Raw genomic sequence first — 22,443 nt, 5'->3', positions numbered from 1 at the left:
TTACATTCACACATATGCAAGAGTAACAGTACTAGCAAAGAGCCCAGTTCAGCTGCTGCAAGGAGACATATAGCCAGCCTACAATCATGTACATGTACATACAAGTCTGCATGCAGGATCATGTAATTCATTTTACAGGTTCAAGTGCGATAAAGTACACACTCGCTTATGAAATAACAATTCGGAATCCATAGCAAGTTCTAGCAATAAGCCACATTTGATCAAGTAACATGGAACATGCAGTTGGAACACTCACCAATTAATCATAATATTTCCACTTCAATCCCCGGTTCATCCTCTTGGACACTCTCGAGTCCTGTGATCAAATAATTCATCAAAAGTGTATTACACTCTTAGCCAAAAGACATGAGAACTTGGAGTTTCAAACTTCACTTGAAAAACACATCAATTTGCAACCAAATTCATGAAAGTAAGGTTGGAACTTTACCCTTACTCTCCGCTTCTTCAATAAAATTGTCTCACCAAATTCAACCCAAAAATTCAAGCACTACCACTCCAATTCCCTTATACCCTTTTGGATTTAATGCACCAAAAAAAACTTGACATTAACTTTTATCAAGGCATATCACATGAATGTATGATGAAGATTGTAGCAAAATTTCGAATCAATGGCTTGATGTTCAGCCATGGTTCAATCACGAATCATGCAAGGCATCATTGAGTGACTATAGAGCATGAATCTCTTTGAAAAACTTCAACAAAATGGAAGTTATAAGCTGAAAAACCTAGCATATAGTCCATGGCTTAAGCAAGCAAAATTCTAGCAAACCATTCCTCATTTTTGTCACCAAAACAGCCCCTCTCATACTTATTTCAACCATAAATCACACAAAAATAGGCTTGCACCAAGAGAGGAGGTACTGATCATGGATTCCAGTAAAATTCAACAAGAAAATTTGCATTTAAAAACTAGAAGTTCAAGTTTTCTCTACAGCTCAAAGCTGGAAAATTTTCTAGCAAGAAAATAGTTTGCTAAAGGAGCTTTTCTTCAACAAAACTCTTTAGTTATCACTTAAACTCAACATGCATATGAAGATTGATATGTTATGAGGTTTATTGAACAACAATCTAAAATTTTGCAGCCCCAAAAGTCCAGTAAAAACTGGAAATTTTCCTCTCTTCCTCACACGGCCAATCAAGTGAATTTCCAGTAGTTTCTTCAAGTTGCTCACCAGCAAAATTATCAAATTTCTACTAGTTTTCAAGGCAAACATACAGGGTGTATCATGCAAAGTAGAAACAAGTCATTTCTCAACCAAATGTGCAAATAAACCTGAAATTTCACAGCTCATACTCATGGTTTGCTCCAATCAAGTGAAATATTTGATGCATGCTAAGCTTGACACAACACTATGTATTTCAAATCAAAATATGCAGGATTTATCCAGTCAAGTGTTGCTGAAAATTTTTGCCGCAGGAGACTTTGAACAGTTTTGGAAAATCTGTTATATCTTGATAGAAAAAAATCCAAATTGAGTCCTGTTTGTTAGATCCAAAACTAGACTCATAGGGTTTTCAACGGTGTAAAAATCAGGGGTTGGTTCAACTCCTATAAATACCAACAAATTTACAAATTTTCTTGAAAAACCATGACTGTTCTGTTTTGCACATGAGACAGCAGTGATATTGAACTGAACATTTGACTAACCTATGAGTTGAAATTCATGAAGATGTCTTCTCAAGTTATTAGTACTTCAATTCTATTTTCTAATGGTGCAAGTTTTGTGATTTTTTGACATACGAAACTCAAGTTATACTTTTACAAAGAATGCCGCCAAAGCTGGAAAATTTTGTCAAATGAATTGAGTGGAACTTGGAAAATTTTGAGAAAACTTTTCTAGGTCTTAAACTTTAATTGGTGTGATTTTGGATCATTTTGTGGCCTTAAACAAGTGTACTTCATAACCCTAGAATGCACTTGGACATTCTTTGATTGGCTTTCAAGTTTGTCTTTGAATTTTGTGTTTTGAGAGGCTGAATTTAGATAGGCGTATTGCTCATGATTAAGGCTAAAGTGAGCACCTTATTAACCTAAGTTTTGAATGATCAGACCATAACATCTTGTCTTGGTTACTTTTAGGGTTTAACGGTAGGAACGAGCATGACCCAGAGTCAAACATTTAGCTTTGGCCTACTTTAAAAGGTGAGTGTTCCTTGCGTGTGTATGCTTTAAATGACTGTGTGAAATGTTCTGAATGTTGTCGGAATGTTAAATGTTTTTCAATGATTGCTAAATGGATTTTCGATGGACGAGTATGTACTTTATTGCATTCGACCCAAGCAAAAATGAATTTTCAATGATTGAATGATACTTGTGCATGAATGTAAGCCTTTTGGCTGAACTAAGCCCTTGACCTTTGTTGCCAATCGACCCGAGCCAGAAGCAGACTCGGTCGGGAGGCTTGTGACCTTGGGGTAATGTTTGGTATACTCAAGTATTACCACGAGATCTGATGGAGAACTGGCCAGTGAATTCAATGAATGAATGACATAAACACTGAAGGAGTTTTTCACTTGCAAATGTTTTTCTAATGTCAGAGGGATAAGAAATATGGTTGACGAATGAATGAATGAATGACTTGAACGAATGGCTCCAAGTGAGCACGTATCCTTCAAATGATTGAATGATTGTTTCTTGAATGACAGTTTATTACTGTGACAAGTGTTAAATGTGATATTTCCATGTTTTACCTACTTGAGGGCTTGTTTTGGAACCTCACTGGACTTTTAACTCATTCTTTTAGTTTTTGTTTTCCTTACAGGAGTGGAGACCTGGAGCAATTAAGTGTGAACTAAAGTGTATAACCCTCTTGTACTTAGTTTTTTGGTAGATAGAATATATTTTGACATTTGATATTGTATCATGCATTTAGTTTTTGGGTTCTAAATAAGTTTGAATTTTAGTTGAATTGTAGAACCTAAATGTTATTTTAGAGGCTTGAATGGTTAATCTTGAGAGTTGATTGAAGTGAGTGAGTGAGTCCTCGCGAGAACTAGGCAGGCGATCCGCAAAATCCTTGGGTACGCCTTAGGGGGAAGTAGAGTCGTCACAAATCACTATCCCATTAGATAATCTCTTTGAATGTTTAGAACCAGCAGTTGCTGTTGAAACATTAGTAGCATTGTTTAGACCCTTATTTCCATCTGTCACAACCATAACACATTGTTTAAACTTCGGAATACCTCCAGAAAGTTGGTTGTTTGAAAGTACAAGTTGTGTTAAGCCTGCCATTTCAGTGAGGAAGTTCGGGATTACACCTGAAAAATTGTTATTCGAAAGATCCAAAACCTCCACTGCGATCAATCTGGATACTGTCACGGGAATAAGCCCGCCAAATAAATTGTTGCTGAGATTCAGAGCAATCTGCTGGAACATCTCCACTGAGTTGGTTATTTCCAAGTTGAAGTTCCATTAGGAGATTCAGAGTGCGAATGGAAATGGGAATTGGACCACTCAGATTATTATGGCGCAAGTCCAAGTTTGTTAGATTTTGCAATTTGGAAATTGAAGCTGGAATTGAGCCACCAATTGAATTTGAACTGAAATTCATTCTCTGCAAACTGTGTAACTGTGTAAACTGATAAGTGATAACTCCAACCAACTTATTCTTCTGAAGGGATAAAACTTGAAGATTGGCAAAATTACCCAACTGTACAGGCAAGACCCCAGTCAGCCCATTCTGGGCTAAATTCAAAAGAGCTAAACTTCGGCATAATCCCAATTCAGGAGGTATTTCGCCTGTTAGATTGTTGTTGTCCAGCTCCAAATAGGTCAATTTGGTAAGGCTTCCATATGATCGAAATGAGACTGTCCCATTTAATAAATTGCCTCCCAACCTCAACCTGAAGAGGCTCAAAGAGATCTCTGTTGGTATTGGCCCCTCTAACAAATTGTAAGACAAATCTAATGACCGCAAATTGGGTGGGGATAAAAGGTCTTGGGGAATGGTTCCACTTAGCCTGTTGAAACCGAGGTCCAAATTCCTAAGATACGTAGCAATCCCAGGAGGAATATTTCCAACAAAATTATTCTGGTTGGCAGCAAATCGGAACAGTGTTTGAATATTTACAAGGAACTTAGGAATTTCACCTCTCAAATTGTTTGCTGAGAGAACCAATATTTGGAGCTTGGAAAGCTCTCCAAATCTCTCAAGGATTGATCCTAAAAGTTTATTGTGACTGAGATCAATCAGAGATAAATTACCATATTTCACTAGCCCTATCGGGATTTCACCTTGAAAACCATTAGTAGATAGCTGAAGTTCTTGTAAAAGATTGTTTTTCCCAAGATTGGTTGGTAGAGGGCCAGTGAATTTGTTGTAGCTAAGGTTCAAACTCTTCAGAGAATCCAACCCATCGAGTTGCAAACATGGTTCGAAGACTCGGCCGAGACCGAGACGTCTCGGTCGAGTCGTAACCGTCTCGGCCTAGGCCGAGACGATACCGCGACGAATCGAGACTGAGATACTCGTCTCGCCGAGAAATCGGCCGAGACGTCACCGCGACGGGTTGTCACGGTCGAGTCACCCCGAGTCATCCCGAGTCAAGGTGAATTTAACAAAAAATCTATAGAAAAAAAGCAAAAAAAGAATTAAAAAAGGGAAATTCGAGGACCTCTCTACTGCCTATATCGAACCATGGCTAGTACTGATGATCCTTCATACGGGGAAAGAAATGCGAGTGATGGGAAATAGAAACAAATTTGCCACAGTACTATCACGTGAAAAGATGCGTTTTCTTTTCCACCTTGGAGGTGTACTACCTTCACTTTACTTTGAAGGTACTACCTTCACTTTACTTTGAAGGTACTACCTTGAATGGTCCACGTTAAACATACTACCTTCACTTTACTAAATTATTGGACTAGTAGTGTTGCAGAACATAGTAATCCTTTCCGTTTCCTTCAATTCTTCTTCATGGTAACTTAACTCTGTCTTCTTGCCGAGCTTTGGAATTCCGCCCTCTGAAACAAAGTAGAATGTTGCAAAAAGATAGTGCCCAATGGAGTCATTTGGCCATACCTTCACAGAGATAACCCAGATGGTTGTGATTCATGTCCTTTTTGCCTTGTTCTCCCTTGCCTTGTCAAGCTTCAACAGGTAATTGATTTTCTTATTGTACCTTCAAATATTCTGCTTGTAAGGTGCTCTAAGACATTAGAGTTATTAAAAGAAACTGATCCATTACAAGGGCCAACTGTAGCTTTCCCAGACAGTCGTTTCACTTATGATATGAATATACATATTGGTTTAGGATAGAGTGTTCATCAATTAATAACAAAAGTAGTGGTAGCTTCAGGATTCATCAAGTGAATAGAATAATAGAAAAACCTCCCATCGTACTCAGTCTTCATGAGAGTGGGGGCATAAGTACTGATGGTTTTGCAATGTGTAGACTAAATAGCAGTAAAGAGATGAATAAAGCGAGGGAGGGGAAATGGGAGGTGAGTCCCAAGGTTTTGGGTGAAAGGGAAGCAGAAAGAAATGGAGTGGATTTGTTTACAGCTAGAATGAGGTGGTGGATTCTCATCTGAGGGCAATCACGACATTATTGCTTTGCTCATGTGTTGTTCAGTTGATGCCAGTAGGGAATTCTTGGGGGCCTAGGTTGTTGAATAGCTGGCCGTCCTGCTCTTCCCTCCTGCTGATAGGTATCCCCAGGTGGAAATTAGCAATCTGCATTCACAAGTGACTCCAAAGCGTGAGTAAATCGCGTCTTTTTACCGGCTTTTTAATGGTTAGCAATCTTGGAGGTTGGATTTGTACTTTGCTTACTAATCCATTGCGATGCTTACTAAATTATTCTTTTTTCCAAGAATAATTTTTCCTCTATAAATTTAGTAATCCTTATGTATAAAACAAAAACTTTTGTAATTCTTGGACGACTAGGTTGCAAAGTGAGTGAAAAATCATGTCTAGCTATATATATATATATATATATATATATATATGATGATGGTTAACAAAGAAATTGGAGAGATATGAGAATTGCTTCCACTGTACGTGTATATTTTTGTGCTAATAGAGAGGGACATTTAGTATTATCTTCCAACTTATTATAATACATAATCATCCTGGTGATCATGATCATGAACTAAAAACTATAGGAAGATGGAGAGCTAAATTATATGTTTAAGTTAATCACCCATCAACAAACAAAATGCCGAAGTTCTTATAATAAATGAAAAAATGATCATTGTTGCAGGTTTACATTATAGATTAGATGTTTAACTTACTAATATAATAGAAATAAATTATTATAATTATAAAATGTTAGAAACTGCTTGTTGTATTTTTTTTCATATATCTTTAATTATTTTGTGATGTATTAACCATTTATATTGATATGTGTAATAGTTACAATGACGAGCAAGGATATTGGCTGGGAACATGGTAAACCCGTGGGAGGGAATAGAAAAATTGTGAGATGCAATTATTGTGGAAAAATAATGCATGGTGGCATTACAAGGTTGAAAGAACATGTCGGTCATGTCATAGGACAAGTTGAGCCTTGTCCAAGGGCCTCAAGTGAAGTTAGAGATTTAATGAAAATGCATCTAAAGATTGGTAAGATTCAAAGAGCTACAATAAAACAGAAAAGAGAAGAAATATTGAATTCTTTCCAACAAGAAAGTATGCATGGTAATTTCAACATGGTTGGCGACGAGGAGGACGAAGTCTTTTTTGAAATTGATGAAGAAAGTCGGATGGCGTTGGAAAAAAAACAAATGAAGCAAGCAATTAGAGAGAGCCAATACTTGCAATTTTTAGACGAACAACGAAGGCATTCGGTATCTGGGAGTCGACCTTCTATGTTTATGTCAGGTATGATTTGTAAACTAAAATATTATAACATATTTGATACTATTTTATTAAATATAATTACATAAAGTTGCAATTTAGTCATTCATTTTTTATTTGTTGAATATTGTGAATTTTAGGGAATATGGGTGTTGGCACTTCAAACCCAACGACTTCTGAAAATAAAAGAGGATTGTCACGTAATTTCAGTGTCAGACAAGCAGATGAAATGACAAGCAGAGGAATTGACTCACATATGTTTTCTTCGAAACAAAAATCAGTCAAATCAATGTTTGCGAAGGAAAATATAAAAAGAGTTGGTAAAGCAGTTTCAAAGTTTTTTCATTTCAATGCTATACCATTTCATGCAGCTGACAATCCTTATTATCAATCGATGATTGATGAAATTGCCAAAGCTGGTTCTGGTATTAAAGGCCCTTCAGCTTATCAAATTGGAAATGAATATTTAGATGAAGAATTTGAAGAGCTTGAGAAATATCTTGGAGATATTTATGATAAATTTTCAACTTTTGGTTGTACACTTATGTAAGGCCCGAAAACAACCAATGAGACAAACATAAACAATGCAAAGATCACAAATGTAACAGTAAGTAAATAAAAATGAAAGGATTGCAAACCAATTAAATACCCAACTCCTCTTGAACTTGTAAATTAATTGAAACAAGCTACTTCAAGTTGATGAATTATAATCACTCTTGTGTACAAAGGAAGGTTTACCTCCTCCTTGCCCCGAACTCCACTCGGTCAAGTCAGGACGTTTTACTATCCCTCAGGACAACCCTCACAGAGCTACACTCATGAAGTATTCACTCACAAATGAAAAGCTTACAAAGAATCTCACACCACTAAGACTACAAATCTTCTTTTTGGAGTATTTTTTCAACAAAATCTCTCTAGATCTTTTGTATCTTCAGTGTGCCAAAGTTGTTTGAAGTATCTGACCAATCACTATTTATATAGGACCAAGAAAGAGTCTCATTAAAGCTTCCAACGGATAGAAAATAGCTGAAGAGTCAACTAGCCGTTGGATTGTCAGACGTCCGATAGCCCTGTTTTATGCGTCCGACAGCAGGCAGTGAGTTTCAGAGATTTTCTTCAATTCTTTCGGACGTCCGGTGCAAGCTCTTTGTGCGTCCGACAGCAAACAAACAGATTTGAGAAATTATCTTGTTTCTATCGAACGTCCGGTAGAGACATATTCAGCGTCCGATAGTTTCGTCAACTTCGAAAGATCCTATCGGACGTCCGAAGCATGCGTCCGAAGTTGTGCAATAATTATCGGACGTCCGATCCTGACTTCTTGAGCGTCCGACAGCTTCAACATACTTTGTCATCTTTCAATCGTACTTGATCTTTGGAACTAATTTGCTTCATAACTAAATAGATCTTTTAAGAGACATTAGTAATATCCATTTGTTTTGTAAACATCAAAAGATAGGGATCAAGATCAACAATCTCCCCCTTTTTGATGATGACAAAACAATGGATGGAAAGAAACAAAAATAAGTATAAGCTCCCCCTCAATCATTGCAACCAAAACTTTTAAGAGCCAAACTCATAATCTCAGAATAACTCCCCCTTACACATTGCATCCATTTCTCCCCCTTTTTGTCATCATAAGAGTAAAAATCAACTACTATAATCCAGCAACAATAACAGAGAATTCAATATTTCAAGAAAAAAATAGAGAAATGACAGCAATCACAGCAAATCATCATGAGATCAGCAATATTCTTTTATCTCTCTTTTTGACATCATATAGATTCAGTAGTATTCAAAGATATCAGCGAAAACTCAGATCAAAGTATCAAAAGAAAAAATATTATGAACAAGAATCACTGCAATGATTAGACAAAATCTCCTACTTGTTAAAATTAGCATCATGTCTAACTATCCACATGCATTTCATGCCTTTTTTTATATTCTTTCTCACATAGCAATCACTTTTCATGTGATCTTTTTGACAACAGAAATTACACATAATCAAAGAGTTATTCACATGAACGGGTTTAATAAATCTGATTTGCCTTTTCCTATGGATAGCAAATTCGTTGGAATTAGAATTCAATATATTCTTTTGAAAACAGACTTGTTTCTTGTGTTTAAGCAAGTCATTTAGACTATTCGTTCTTCTTTTCAAATCGCCTTGTTCTTTTTTGAACAATTCACAAAGTTTTGTTTTTCTATCAAGTTCAAAATGTAAAGCAGTCTCACTCTTTTTGAAGTAATCATTTTCAACTTTCAACTTTTTATTTTGTTGAAAAAGATTTGCATTATCTCGAAACAAAAAACTAATTTTCTGTTTTAACTCCTTGTTTCTAGCATAGGATTCTTTCAAACTATCATGCAATTTTATAATGAAAGATTCAAGATCATCATCAGTTTCATTATCACTTTCAAATTGAGAGTTACAAGATGTTACCTCATCATCTCCAATGGCCATAAAAGCCAATTGAGCAAATTCTACATTCTCTTCAATTTCACCATCGAAGTTGCACTCATTCCATGTGAATTGAAATTTGTTGAATCTTGGTTTTCTTCCTTCTTTCTTCTTCATCACTGGACACTCACTTGCATAGTGTCCAGGTTGGCTGCATTCAAAGCACTTATCAGTTTATTTTTTGTTAAACTCTAGCTTCCCTTTGTTTCTCAGGATGTTGAACTGATTTGGGAGTGAATTGCTAGGTCCATCTTTTCTGAATCTCCTCTTTTTGAGTATTCGTTTGAAACTTCTTGTGATGAGTGCGGTATCATTGTCATCACCTTCTGCATCATCTTCATCTAGGGAGGTAGAATCATTTTCATCTTGAAATGCCTTTAGAGCAATGATCCTTCTTACTTTCACATCCTCATCCTCTTGCATTTTAGACTTAAGCTTCAGCTCATAAGATGTTAGAGAATTAATAAGAGATTCAATAGGCATGGTATTCAAATCTTTAGCCTCCTCAATAGCAGTCACTTTATTTTCCCAATAATTGGACAAGGCATTCAGGATTTTTCTATTTTTCTCTGATACCAATTGTAAGGCCCGAAAACAACCAATGAGACAAACATAAACAATGCAAAGATCACAAATGTAACAGTAAGTAAATAAAAAGGAAAGGATTGCAAACCAATTAACTACCCAACTCCTCTTGAGCTTGTAGATTAATTGTAACAAACTATTTCAAGTTGATGAATTATAATCACTCTTGTGTACAAAGGAAGGTTCACCTCCTCCTTGCCCCGAACTCCACTCGGTCAAGTCAGGACGTTTTACTATCCCTCAGGACAATCCTCACAGAGTTACATTCATGAAGTATTCACTCACAAATGAAAAGCTTACAAAGAATCTCACACCACTAAGACTACAAATCTTCTTTTTGGAGTATTTTCTCAATAAAATCTCTCTAGATCTTTTGTATCTTCAGTGTGCCAAAGTTGTTTGAAGTATCTGACTAATCACTATTTATATAGGACCAAAAAAGAGCCTCATTAAAGCTTCCAACAGATAGAAAATAGCTGAAGAGTCAACTAGCCGTTGGAGTGTCGGACGTCCGATAGCCCTGTTTTATGCGTCCGACAGCAGGCAGTGAGTTTCAGAGATTTTTTTCAATTCTTTCGGACGTCCGGTGCAAGCTCTTTGTGCGTCCGACAGAAAACAAACAGATTTGAGAAATTATCTTGTTTCTATCGAACGTCCGGTAGAGACATATTCAGCATCCGATAGTTTCGTCGACTTCGAATGATCCTATCGGACATCCGAAGCATGCGTCCGAAGTTGTGCAATAATTATCGGACGTCCGATCCTGACTTCTTGAGTGTCCGACAGCTTCAGCATACCTTGTCATCTTTCAATTGTACTTGATCTTTGGGACTAATTTGCTTCATAACTGAATAGATCTTTTAAGAGATATTAGTAATATCTATTTGTTTTGTAAACATCAAAAGATAGGGATCAAAATCAACAACTTATGTGTGATGGGTGGAGCACTCGTACAAAACAGCCAATAATAAATTTTATGGTATACTGTGATAGGCACATGATATACCATAGTTCAGTTGATTGTACCAATATTAAGAAAACTGCTGAATATATTTTCAAGTTAATGGATAAGGTAATAGAGGTTGTGGGGGAAAAAAATGTTGTACAAGTTGTGACAGATAGTGAATCTAGTATGAAAGCTGCTAGACAACTGTTGATGAAAAAAAGAAAAAATCTATTCTGGTCACCTTGCGCTGCGCATTGTATAGATTTGATGTTGGAGGATATTGGCAAAATGGATAATGTAAAAGAAACTATTGCTCAGGGGAAGAAGATAACAAGTTTCATATATAACAGTGACAAAGTAGTGAATCTGATGAAGACATATACAAAAAAAAAAGGGAACTGCTACGTCCAGGTATCACTAGATTTGCAACTGAATTCATTTCTATGGAAAGTCTTCTTCGGCATTGTACAGAACTGAAAAGAATGTGCACCTCAGATGAATGGGCAGAGTTTAATAACACTACCAAGAGAAAAGCAGAAGCTATTAAAGTAGCTGAGTTGATATTGTCAGAGAAGTTTTGGAAAAAAGTTAGAAATGTGTGTGCAATAATGGAGCCTCTGGTCAAAGTTTTAAAAACTATTGATCAAGATAATAAGCCAACATTGCCAATTATTTATGAGGCAATGGATAGAGCAAAAATGGCTATTCAAAAGTCGGTGAAATCTTGGAAAACAATTTGGGAAGTGATTGATAATAGATGGTACAATCAACTTCATCGGGATTTACATGCGGCAGGTAATTTAAAATATTACATCCAATTTAAATATGTAATATTTATTTATTTATTTATTTATTTATTTTCTAATTTTGTTATTTTATTGTATTTAGCATATTTTTTGAACCCGATCCTTCAATATTCTGGAACTTGTGAGTTTATTCTGGATGAAGTTCGAAGAGGGTTAAAGAACGTCATTGCAAAGTTGGAGCCAAATTTAGATGCATAAGTTGATTCAATAAATGAGGTATTCTTTTGATTATTTTATTTATTTATATTAATCAACAAATTTTAAAATTTTAACACTTGTGTATACATTATTTTTGTAGATCAAAATTTTTTGCAGACAAAAAGGGAGGCTTTGGAAGTGCTATTGCAGCAAGAGCATTACCAAAATCTTTACCAGGTTTCAACTTAATTCATACTTACATAAACATCCAAATCATATAAATGAAGTTAATATTTTTATAATATTAAAATAATAATAATAAATGAATGTTATTATTACTTTGTTTGTTTAGCTGAATGGTGGCTTAACTACGGTGAAGATGCGCCAAATTTAAGGAATATTGCAGTGAAAATATTGAGTTAAACCTGCACATCCTCTGGTTGTGAGCGAAATTGGAGTACATGGTCATTAATTCATACAAAACTACGCAACCGTTTGGCAGTTAAAAAATTGCATAAATTAGTTTTTGTGCATTACAATATGCGATTGAAGGTGAAAAATTTGATGCATCAAAGAGATACTGATGATTTCTACAACCCAATTGACTTGAATCACATTTTTCACCAAGATGATATATTGGATGATTGGATAAGAGAAAATGAACAACCCACATTGCCTGAAGATAATCTGGATTGGTTGGATAAGGGCATTCATCAAACTGAATCAGAAAGTAGTGAATATCAAGAACATGACAACGATGGTTTTGGTGATACATTGTCCCAATATATTACCAAAAGAAATAAGAAAGGTCTTGCTGCATCCTCAAGTAGGAAACAAAAAGGTAAGACTAAACAAACCAGTAAGCAGACTGTTCCGTCATCTTCAAATAAAAGTGACAGCAGTAATGATGATGATGACAATGGTGACAATGGAGATGGAGGAAACAATTCTTCCAGACATAGTGGTTACAATCGAGATAGCCAACAAGCAGGAGGTATGTCATGGGCTCAAGGATAAGATAATTATTATGCCACTCAAGATACTGATCATGGCTATCATCCTGGTATAGAAGCACAACGTCAATTCCTCAATGATTTAACTCAATTTTCAAGTGAGGATACTTTCTCTCACCATTCAGGGTCACAAAGATATAGAGGAATCAATGATCAGATGCAAAATTTGGGTATATACTCAACTTATGAGCATGAATCTAATCAAAACCGTAGTACTAGTCAATTGGGATATGGCTATGACCAATCATATGGAATCACTCCTGACTATTACAGTGGATATTGGCCATTTGACAGACCTGGACAGGTTGAAAGGTCTACTAGCATTCATGGTAGTGGATATTATGAAAAAGAAATAGATAAGTCTCATGATGGTTCTTCTTTTGATTCCAATAATATTGGATTTTATGGTCATGATTCTACTGCATCATATGGTACCAGCGATAGTGTTAACTATCGAGGGTTTGGATACTACCATCAACAAATCATCTCCAATCCAGAAGTTCTTCCGTCCAATGATTATGGAACATCTAGTCAATCCTCACATCCAGTAAATACACCAGATAACTCATTTACACTACCTACTCAAGGTCCTATGCCACTTCCACATCTGTTTTACCATTCATCGACCAATCAGGATGATTTTGAACCACATCGTCATTCTACTTGGTATTAACAGGTACAAAAATATAAAGTACTAGTATATCTTTTTACATATTTACCTTTTATCTAATATGATTTCTTTTTATTTTTGGCAGGAGATTGATCAAAATATTCCAACTTTATGCTATAAATAAATCTTTAGTTTGTATTGTTAATGGTTGATATTACTTTTGCAATTATTAGTTTTAAAATTGTGGTCTATGTTATTTTGATTTTATTTGTGATGCCATTGTTTTAAATAATTAAAAGTACTTATTGTGTGTAATATGTATAAAAATAGTACATTTTACAAATTTTCGTTTGTTATTTTTTATTATTTTTGTTTAGCATACTTTTTTTTATATTATTGACAGTTTTTAGAATATTAAATGCTTTAAAATTTGCGTCTCACCGAGACCGTGACCGATATGCCGAAACCGATATGCCGAGACCGATGTGGAACGTTCCGGGCCGCGACCTCGACTTTGAACCATGGTTGCAAAGTGATGTTCACCATCAGAGAATTACGAGACAAGTCCAAGACCTCTTAACTTTTGAAAACCATTAAAAGTAGGCAAAGAACCACCCAATTCGTTCCTACAAATATTCAGCAGTTTCAAACCACTGATCCCACCACAGGAAGAGATAAACACATCCGAGATTGAGCTCAAATGATTATTAGAGATGTCAAGAGATTCTAAGCTATCAATCTGGCAACACAACAGGCAGAATTTCTGGGCTAGATATTGAAAACAATGGTAAAGAAAGTTCAGTTACAGAGGAGTTGCTTGAACTGCATGAAACTCCCACCCATGAACATGGATTAGAGTCTTTTTTCACATTACTCCACGGAAATGATGAATTCCCAATATTATTCTGAAGCATCTCATAAAGATTAGTCATGGAGGCAATTTGCTTTGAAGGTAGCTGAGAGAACACTGAGTAAATGAATAAAAAGAAGAAAAAAATTGTTGAGGAGATGTCAACATACTTACTCATTTTGGGCAGAAATCTTTGGCTGACTTGGGCTTTGGTTTTGGAGTATTTCACACCTGAATCTCAAGTTTTAATTGTGAATATGCATATATCCAGGTATGTGCATGTACTTGTCATTCCATGTGTGAGGTAAACCAACGTGTGGAAAAATGTTCTTGCCATTATGGAAGCTATTTAAGTTGACTGGACTTAGAGATCGGATTGGCCGTGACGCACCGGGCAGCAAACAGCCAGTTCTGGCAAAATTTCTTGAAGTCAAGTCAAAAAATAAGGTTGGCAATTCATATGGTGTCAGAAATTCCATTTCCATAAATTGTGGACCACTTTTTATCTGTTAGGAGCAAGTTTTGAGATAGTTCTGATGTAGGGCTAATAGCTCCAAGAAGTGGAATGAAATGTCTTGAACAAGCAGTAAAAGCTAAGAAGGATTTTGACAGAGGGGTGAAAGCTTTTAAATTGTCTTTCCCCATAGTATGTTTAGCAGTTTCAATAACTGATCTTTTCCAAAGAACATATAGATATAACCACATGATCGTCGCCCTTCAACTATTGCTGAATCCACTTTTTAGGTGGAGCTTAACTGCTTGTACATGAGTGCCAGAGACTTGATTGCTATTGCTAACAGGTTTCTGACAAGAGAAGTAGCTCTCTCAAAGGAATCCTTGCTATCAAGTCCAAGCTTCAAACTGTATTTGTAAATCAAACATACCCCAAAAAAAAAAAAAAAAAAGTAACATGAAAACAGAAAGTAAAGAGAAATTGATGGAGCTGCTGAAAATGCTTCTCTTCCTTTCTTTTTCCAAAAATTTTCTTAGTTTACTGTCACTTGGTCTCAATCTGTCAAACAAACGATGCTAATTCAGTTTTACCTGTATCATAATTCATATGTCCAGCTATAAAGTTGAAGGTTTAATAAAAAAAAAAGTTGAATGTTTATGGCAAAGGAAAACAAATTATCAAATATCACTGAAGCCAAATGGTTGCCTGTGTCTCAACACTTTTGATGTCATAGACCAATGCAAGGTAATCGTTGCGAGCCGTGGTCGCTACTCGCTAATTAATTAACAGCTGGAGCATTTTTAACGGCTTTTAAAGTATCTAGATGTCTATCGAAGGATTCATCTTATATATAAAGAAGACAAAAAAAAATGAAGAAAGCAAGACTGCTGGTTGGAAAATTTCAACTTATTTTACTTTAAATACGAATAACTCCAGTCTTTACGCTTTCAGTCCCTAATAAATGTGGTGTGTAGATTGTAGACCAAGACACCAATGTCATTTCGATTGATCAACCATTAACTTCTATTCTACCACTGTTGGGATTAGATGCCAAAGACTTAAGTCTTCCAATGACTCCAAGAAGAATTTTGTCACAAGAGACTTAAATGTGAAGAATACACAGGTTGTCAGATTGAAAGATGCAAATATATGTTAACATGTAACTATACAAGACTCATTCAAGCGAAGGAGGAAAGATGATCTAGAGTGGCGCCGTGGAGGTGCAGGCTCAAAACCAAGTCTTTCTTGATAGGTTAAACTCATAGTGCCGAAATGATGTGAAACTCACGCCTTTTTCGCGTTTTTTGGAGTGTTTTGTAGTTCTTAGTGCCTTCTTTGACCTGTGCTCCTTAGTCTTCGCATAGGGACGGAACCAGAAACTTCACTTTACGCTATGGACAATTCAGAAACGAAGACATTTGGCGACGGATGACTTGTGCCAGATTTGTAACAAATGCTCGTGCAGTCAGGGATTCCGACTGAATCAGGGCATTGTGGATACTGGTGGTAAATCAGAATAAATGGGAGTACTTGTTCAGTAAATCGTCATTTGAATTGTTCTGAAGCAGGATGGAATTGGATTTGAGGGTAAACTGGAAGTTACTTTTCCAACAGATTATACATTTTGCATGGAGAGCAGGAAATACAGTGAAGGCGGTAACCTTTGCTACATACTTGCCTAAGTACTCTATCAGAAATGGCCGATCAAGCGCAGAGTGTACTTCTTTTAAGGCTCATGTTGAACTCCAACGCAGGAATGTTTTCATCAGATGAAGTCCACCCCCCGAAGGTACTGTTAAAGACAATGTTGGCGGCGCATCTGGGAGTAATCCAGGAATGGCAATAATAAGGAGGGCTGATAAGTGATGACAGGGGAAGATGGAAGAGAGGCTCTCAAAGAATATTTGCAAGGGAGCAGTTATTGAAGTTGGCATGGGAGTAGGGATTCAGGAAAGTCATCTTACAGAATGATTCCAAGATGCGGTTAGCTTCGATTGAAAAGGTAGATTTTACTTCACCGCACTATAACTTAGCAAAGCAAATCAAAGAACGAATGAGAGAGAATGGTTGTGCAACCTCCAATAGAGGGAAGACAACTGGAGTGCTTACTGGCCGACTATGGCAGGAATACAAAACCAAATCAAGGTTTATTAAATGAAGGGCCCTTAAAGAAATTTTAGGGGCTGATGTAATCAGGATAGCCACCCCACGTTTTATTTCTGCTAAGGGGACTAGGTAAGCTGACTCGTTTGTTCCGTAAACAAAAGACAGCAATGTAGCAAACTTGAACATCCTCATTCCCAAAGGACCAGTGCAGAAATTAAACTATAAACCATATCAATCAGTAAAAACTCCGAACCTTTTAACTTATACCAGAGAAGCAAAACAAGAAAGAGAAACACGAGTAAACTAGGAGAGATCTAAGCTATCATTCATTATAGGTGCAATATACATCAGGAATCAATTTATTTGGAGAGATATAGTGTAGACTGACAAATTTCATCTATTAACTGTTCCAAACCAACTCAAACAAAAGCTAAAAAAACAGCTCACCTCAAGATCAATCAATTAGCGAAATACAAAAAAAGTGCCTATAATTGTACAAATCTAACATCTTATCTCCAAACAAAACAGATGCAAAATACTTCAACCAACCCCCACCACCCCCACCCCCCCAACAAAAAAAAAGAAAAAAGAAAAGAAGAGAGAGAGAGAGAGAGAGAGAGAGAGAGAGAGAGAGAGAGAGATAACACCTAGGCACCATCCTCTATTCTGGAAATCATTTGCTGTGCCAACAGTTTATCGATGATCATTTTAAGTGCAGGGGCACTCACCCGACATTTTTCGTCGGAAAAGCATGATCTTCCTTCTTCAGCTGCTTGGCATAGCTGAGGATCCAGTGGAACCTTTCCAAGAAAAGGGATGCCCATCTCACTGCACATTCTACCAGCACCTCCAGCACTACTATCGAATATTTCAGTGTAAGCAACAACATCCAGCATTTCTGGGGCTTTCCCCTTCATATATGATAGGATCCACTCGGTCATATCCTTTTGTTCACCTGTTTCTGTTGTCCTCATGAATCTGAACTCTGACAATGGTTGACACAGACCACTCATGTTTTCAACAACACCAAGAACCTTTAGGCCGACTTTCTTGCAGAAACTCACTTCTTTTCTGACATCTATTAGAGACACCTGTTGTGGAGTAGTGACTACAATAGCACCATCTATTCCAGTCGCTTGAAGAAATTGAACAATTGAGATGTGCTCATCCGAGGTTCCAGGTGGAGCATCAATCACAAGAAAATCAAGCTCCCCCCAATACACGTCCTTTAAGAACTGCTTGATTAGGCCATTCTTGCGGGGACCTCTCCATATGACAGCCTCATCTGGGTTGGGAAGCATAAATCCAATCGACATGACCCCAAGGTTAGACTCAACATAAACAGGAGACCATCCAAGATTACTTTGGTGAATCTCTTGTCCTTCAAGGCCAAGCATCTTTGGGATGCTTGGTCCACAAATATCTATATCAAGTAGACCCACTTGAAAATCCATAGCTGCTAGTGCATAAGAAAGTTGAGCTGAGAATGTACTCTTGCCCACACCACCCTTGCCAGATAAAACCAGTATCTTGTGCTTTACAGTAGCCATTCGCTCTACTATGGTAACCAAATCTGCAACAGAAACCAAGAAGAAATAAACCAGTAAATAAATGTTCCTTGCCTCTTAAGAGCAATGATCGAACAAAACTATATAAAAGCTTGAAAAATTTTCTGCAATACAGCACTCAGATGAAAAATGATTCATATGAACCTCTAATGAAAATTGAGATCCAGTTAAAAATGAGATCCACATTTTCCAGAAGCTAATACATGGCAGAAATGTCTGTTTTAGATGATGCTTGCATCAGAAGAAAAAATTTGAAGCATGCCAATTTCATACCAGTAAAACTTGACAGTTTCAATTTATCTCAAGACCACCCAACTCCTGGTTTTTCAAACTTTTCATTAATTGTTGGTACTTCATGCCAACAGAAGAAAATGCATCAAGTCATCAATATTTTCAACCCTCAAAAGCAGTAAAATACACATAGACTCATGCAAATATAGTAAAATAAGAGTTCACATTGATCCATTTTGAGGGGAAGGGGAGAGAGAGAGAGAGAGGGGGGGGGGGGGGGAGGGAACCTACACTAACTGCGAGCCCAGCACAGCCAAGAATACATCAGCTAATGTTGGAGTTCAACCTTAGACAGAATCATGAACCCAAGAACTTAATTACCAGAACACAAAATAACAAGACAGTTGTTAAAGTACTTTAGAAGAAAATATTCTTTTCTTGACTCCAAATGCCTCAATTTAATAACTATTCATTTCCAGTGACAAACTCCAGATAATTTCACTAAAATCTCAATTCCAATGTCCCCAGTTTCATGATTGATATGTTCCATTCTCATGTAATTCAGCATTACTACCACCTAAGGCAAGTTTTCCGCAAGAAGCAGTTGGAATTCAACGTGTCAGGTTATAAAAATTTTGCCCTGACATTTTTTCCCCATTAGTAGACATGCCCAATTTCACAGGTGGAGAATCAAGTTGAGCATATCATAGTCTCACATATTTAAGGATTTAGCTATTTGAAAGCTAGATATCATGCATTCTGAAAGATTAACAAAAAGCATAAATTCATTGGCAATAACAGCAGTTTTATGAAAACACTTAAAAGAATCGAGATGCAATATGAATGAGAGAGAAGATTCAACACCAATTAAAAGTATTTATAAGAAAAGCTGCTGGAGTGGCGAAAGCTATTGCAAATGAATATGATTTACAAAAGCATGGCACAGGCCATTGACTTTGGTTACTGCCTTCTGTTTTATATCAGTTCATTCTTTTGGGGGGAGTGCAGCAAGTAAAATCTTCAACTTAAGCAACACAAGAAAACTTTACAGGAGGTCCAGAATGTGAGAACGCTACACGTGAGACACACACCACTACCTAATGGCTTCCTTTTTCCCAGAAACAATCGCAACAGATAAATCCAGCATAGTATGTTCAGTTTTCACAAATATGACAAATTCCTATCTAAAGTGTCTTTCCATCAAGTTAACAACACACAGTCATGAGCTGCAAAACTGTTTATGACATGTGAAAACACCATTCAAGTAGCACCAATCACAACAACTACAGTACTGAATTGTTTCTTCTTAAAAAAAAAAAAAAAAAAAAAGCAAATTGAAAACCACAAGATCATGTGGCTAACATCAAGGGATCCAGATTGGGCTTCATCTAGCCTAGCTGTAGTATTCGAGAATTTCAAGTTAGTTAAGTTACCTAACAGCATTTAACTCCAATACTACATCTCACTTTGAGAGTGTGATCTTGAACGTTTTAGGGATGCTTGGCTTAACTGAACATATTGAGCTAATCTTGAATACATTCTAGGGATGCTTGGCTTAACTGAACATATTGAGCTATTAGTCAAGCTCTAGTACAGCGTTGGAGAAATGTTATTAGAACCATTCAATCCCATTTTGCTAAACTTTACCAAATGTTCGTCTGCCAATATTAACAGAGGTAGCTGCAAAAACATATTTCAGTAAAAACTAGCCGTGTACAAACTACTCAAATTATTCTAAATTGGAAATTAGGCTTTCAACAACCAAATCCCTTTTAATCCTCTGCTTATTCTCACCATCTTCTGAAATTTAAGAGGTTTAACAGTACATCAGAAATCAAATAAAAATTTTACATTTTTTATGCCTCCCCTCCTTGCAACCATTTAAAAATCAATAACAATAATTTAATTTGAGTTAAACACCTTCTCCCTCCCCGCCGCAGCCCTTCCCCATCAAAACAAAAACAAAAAAAAAATAACAGATATTTTTGCTAAAAAAAAAAAAAAAAAAAGACCTGGGTCGGGGCCTTTAGGAGCAGTAGCACAGGCTTCTTGATTAGGGCATCCTTTACATGCATCAGATTTTCCCGCTGACTCCGATTGGGTCCCTGGACAATCTGAAACCCCAAAACAAAATTTAAACAAAAAAAGAATAATTTATTGGGTAGTCGAAAACAAATAAAAATCAACTTTACTGCTAAAATTGAAAAGGAAAAAAGTGAATACAGTGTTAAAATTTCTTTACACACGTTCATTTGCATTTTCTGGGACGTCTTTGTAGTCTCCATTCTCCATTTTTCTTGCCTCCGCTAGGTAAAAGTAGAGAAATCCCCAAGTTTTCTTGCTTCTGACACAATGAAACGCAGTGAGAGATGCTGTTTTAGGCCCTTCGACTAGGCTGCACACAGCAGAATTCAGATTTAAAAGAGACGGTTTCAAGTTTCAAAGAAAAATTAGCCGACCTTCTGAACCGCCAGTGAAGTCAGCTGGGTATTTGAACCGGGTTGGACCGCCATAATATCAACCCGGTATTTGATGCAGCCAACCGATATTCAATCTGAGCAAACTACTCAAACCCGGAAATGGTTCCGCGTATCTAAGCAACGGGTTGTGAACAAAATTCGCATTTTATAAATGTTGAATTTGTAAACTAACACAAATTTAGTGTTTTCAAAACCTTTGATGTCAAATAATTTCTTCAAATATTCAACTGCCTTTTGAAACTCCTACAAAATTTGATTGATTTTCTTTTATAAAAAAATACATGGACAAATCGATCATTAATATAGCCTTTTTTTAATCAAATATTCACTAAGGTGATTATACCAGATGCGTTCATATTATTTGAATCCATACAAAAACAGTTGCAATTTGATAGAATAAATTTTTTTAGGATTTAATTTACATGTTTTAGGAGCAAGCTTCCATAAAAGTCCTTCCTTAAGCTTCTATGACATCATACATCAACTAAATTCAAAGATAAGGGAAGAACAATAGGTTTTCTAGCAAATTACTTCAAAACCCTAAAATGGAAAGCAAATCAAGTGCTCCCTTCCTCCAAGAACTTCACCAAAAGCTTCCTTCCAAGCTTAATCCATGGATTTATGAAATGGATTAGGGTTTCTATCTTGTTTGCTCACTAAGAAGACAAGAACTCAAGGCTAGAAGTTGGTTCTTTTCTCTCCCTTTCTCTCTTAATATTTCGTCCAACCAAAGAAAAAGAAAAAAGGGTAATGAATGGAAGCTTGATGAAGGTAAGAAGAAAACTTAGTCTTGGTCAAAGCTAGCTAAATGACCGACAATGGCGCAACATGGTTCATGCCTATCTCCTGTCTCTCTATTTGTCTAATCACCAAGATATCTAGTGTTCCTCCAATTAACTCTTAACACCTATTGTCACATAAACCTTTTTGTACAAAACTCCCTCTTAACCACCAAATTTATTGCACACACCTCACTAATTAGTCACAGTTGCATAATGCACTATGAAATTCAACATGTACCAAATTAAATAAGGTAAAAGGATTAAAATCATGACTTAACCATTAAATGAACCAAAATTCAAGGCAAGCAGATAAAATACAAAATATGAAAATAATTTTTGGGAATACAAAATATAAAAATATTTTTTGGACCCTCACATGTTTCTTGAAAAGGCCAAAAGTTGCTTCGCACTTCTCAAGGATTCCTTGAGTAGATTCTAGTCGATTCGCAAATCTACATCCCTTGTATGCTCTTTGTTTGTTTCTGGAATCTTCATACCCGTGGGGTGAAATATGGGTATCCTTATGTGTCTAGTCACGAGTCCTCTTCAAAAGTCTTGAATTTGTTCATTTTTGTCATTCTTGACTTGTTTT

The 22,443-nt window shown here is 36.4% G+C and overlaps 1 protein-coding gene and 1 pseudogene across 2 annotated transcripts; both read right to left on the bottom strand.

Moving 5' to 3' along the window:
• Nucleotides 1-3,049: 3,049 nt before the first annotated feature.
• LOC113715971 (uncharacterized) lies at nucleotides 3,050-14,312 on the bottom strand (annotated as a pseudogene).
• Nucleotides 14,313-17,089: 2,777 nt separating this feature from the next.
• Nucleotides 17,090-21,052, bottom strand: LOC113717383 (cytosolic Fe-S cluster assembly factor NBP35-like). 2 transcript variants are annotated; one of them, XM_072070949.1, is made up of 3 exons: nucleotides 20,813-21,052; nucleotides 20,602-20,703; nucleotides 17,090-18,363 (listed from the first exon to the last, which is right to left on the bottom strand). In XM_072070949.1, the coding sequence occupies exon 3, from the start codon at nucleotides 18,338-18,340 to the stop codon at nucleotides 17,438-17,440; it is 903 nt and encodes a 300-aa protein (XP_071927050.1). In that variant the 5' UTR covers nucleotides 18,341-18,363; nucleotides 20,602-20,703; nucleotides 20,813-21,052; the 3' UTR covers nucleotides 17,090-17,437. The 2 variants fall into 2 exon arrangements, with proteins under 2 accessions (XP_071927050.1, XP_027098006.2); XM_027242205.2 differs by having other exon boundaries at nucleotides 20,836-21,048.
• Nucleotides 21,053-22,443: the final 1,391 nt, after the last annotated feature.

The sequence above is a fragment of the Coffea arabica genome, chromosome 11c (genome assembly GCF_036785885.1).
Source record: "Coffea arabica cultivar ET-39 chromosome 11c, Coffea Arabica ET-39 HiFi, whole genome shotgun sequence".
Lineage (NCBI taxonomy): Eukaryota > Viridiplantae > Streptophyta > Magnoliopsida > Gentianales > Rubiaceae > Coffea > Coffea arabica.
The sequence above is the reverse complement of the archived record's forward strand: the minus strand, read 5'-3'. Positions and strand labels throughout refer to the sequence as shown.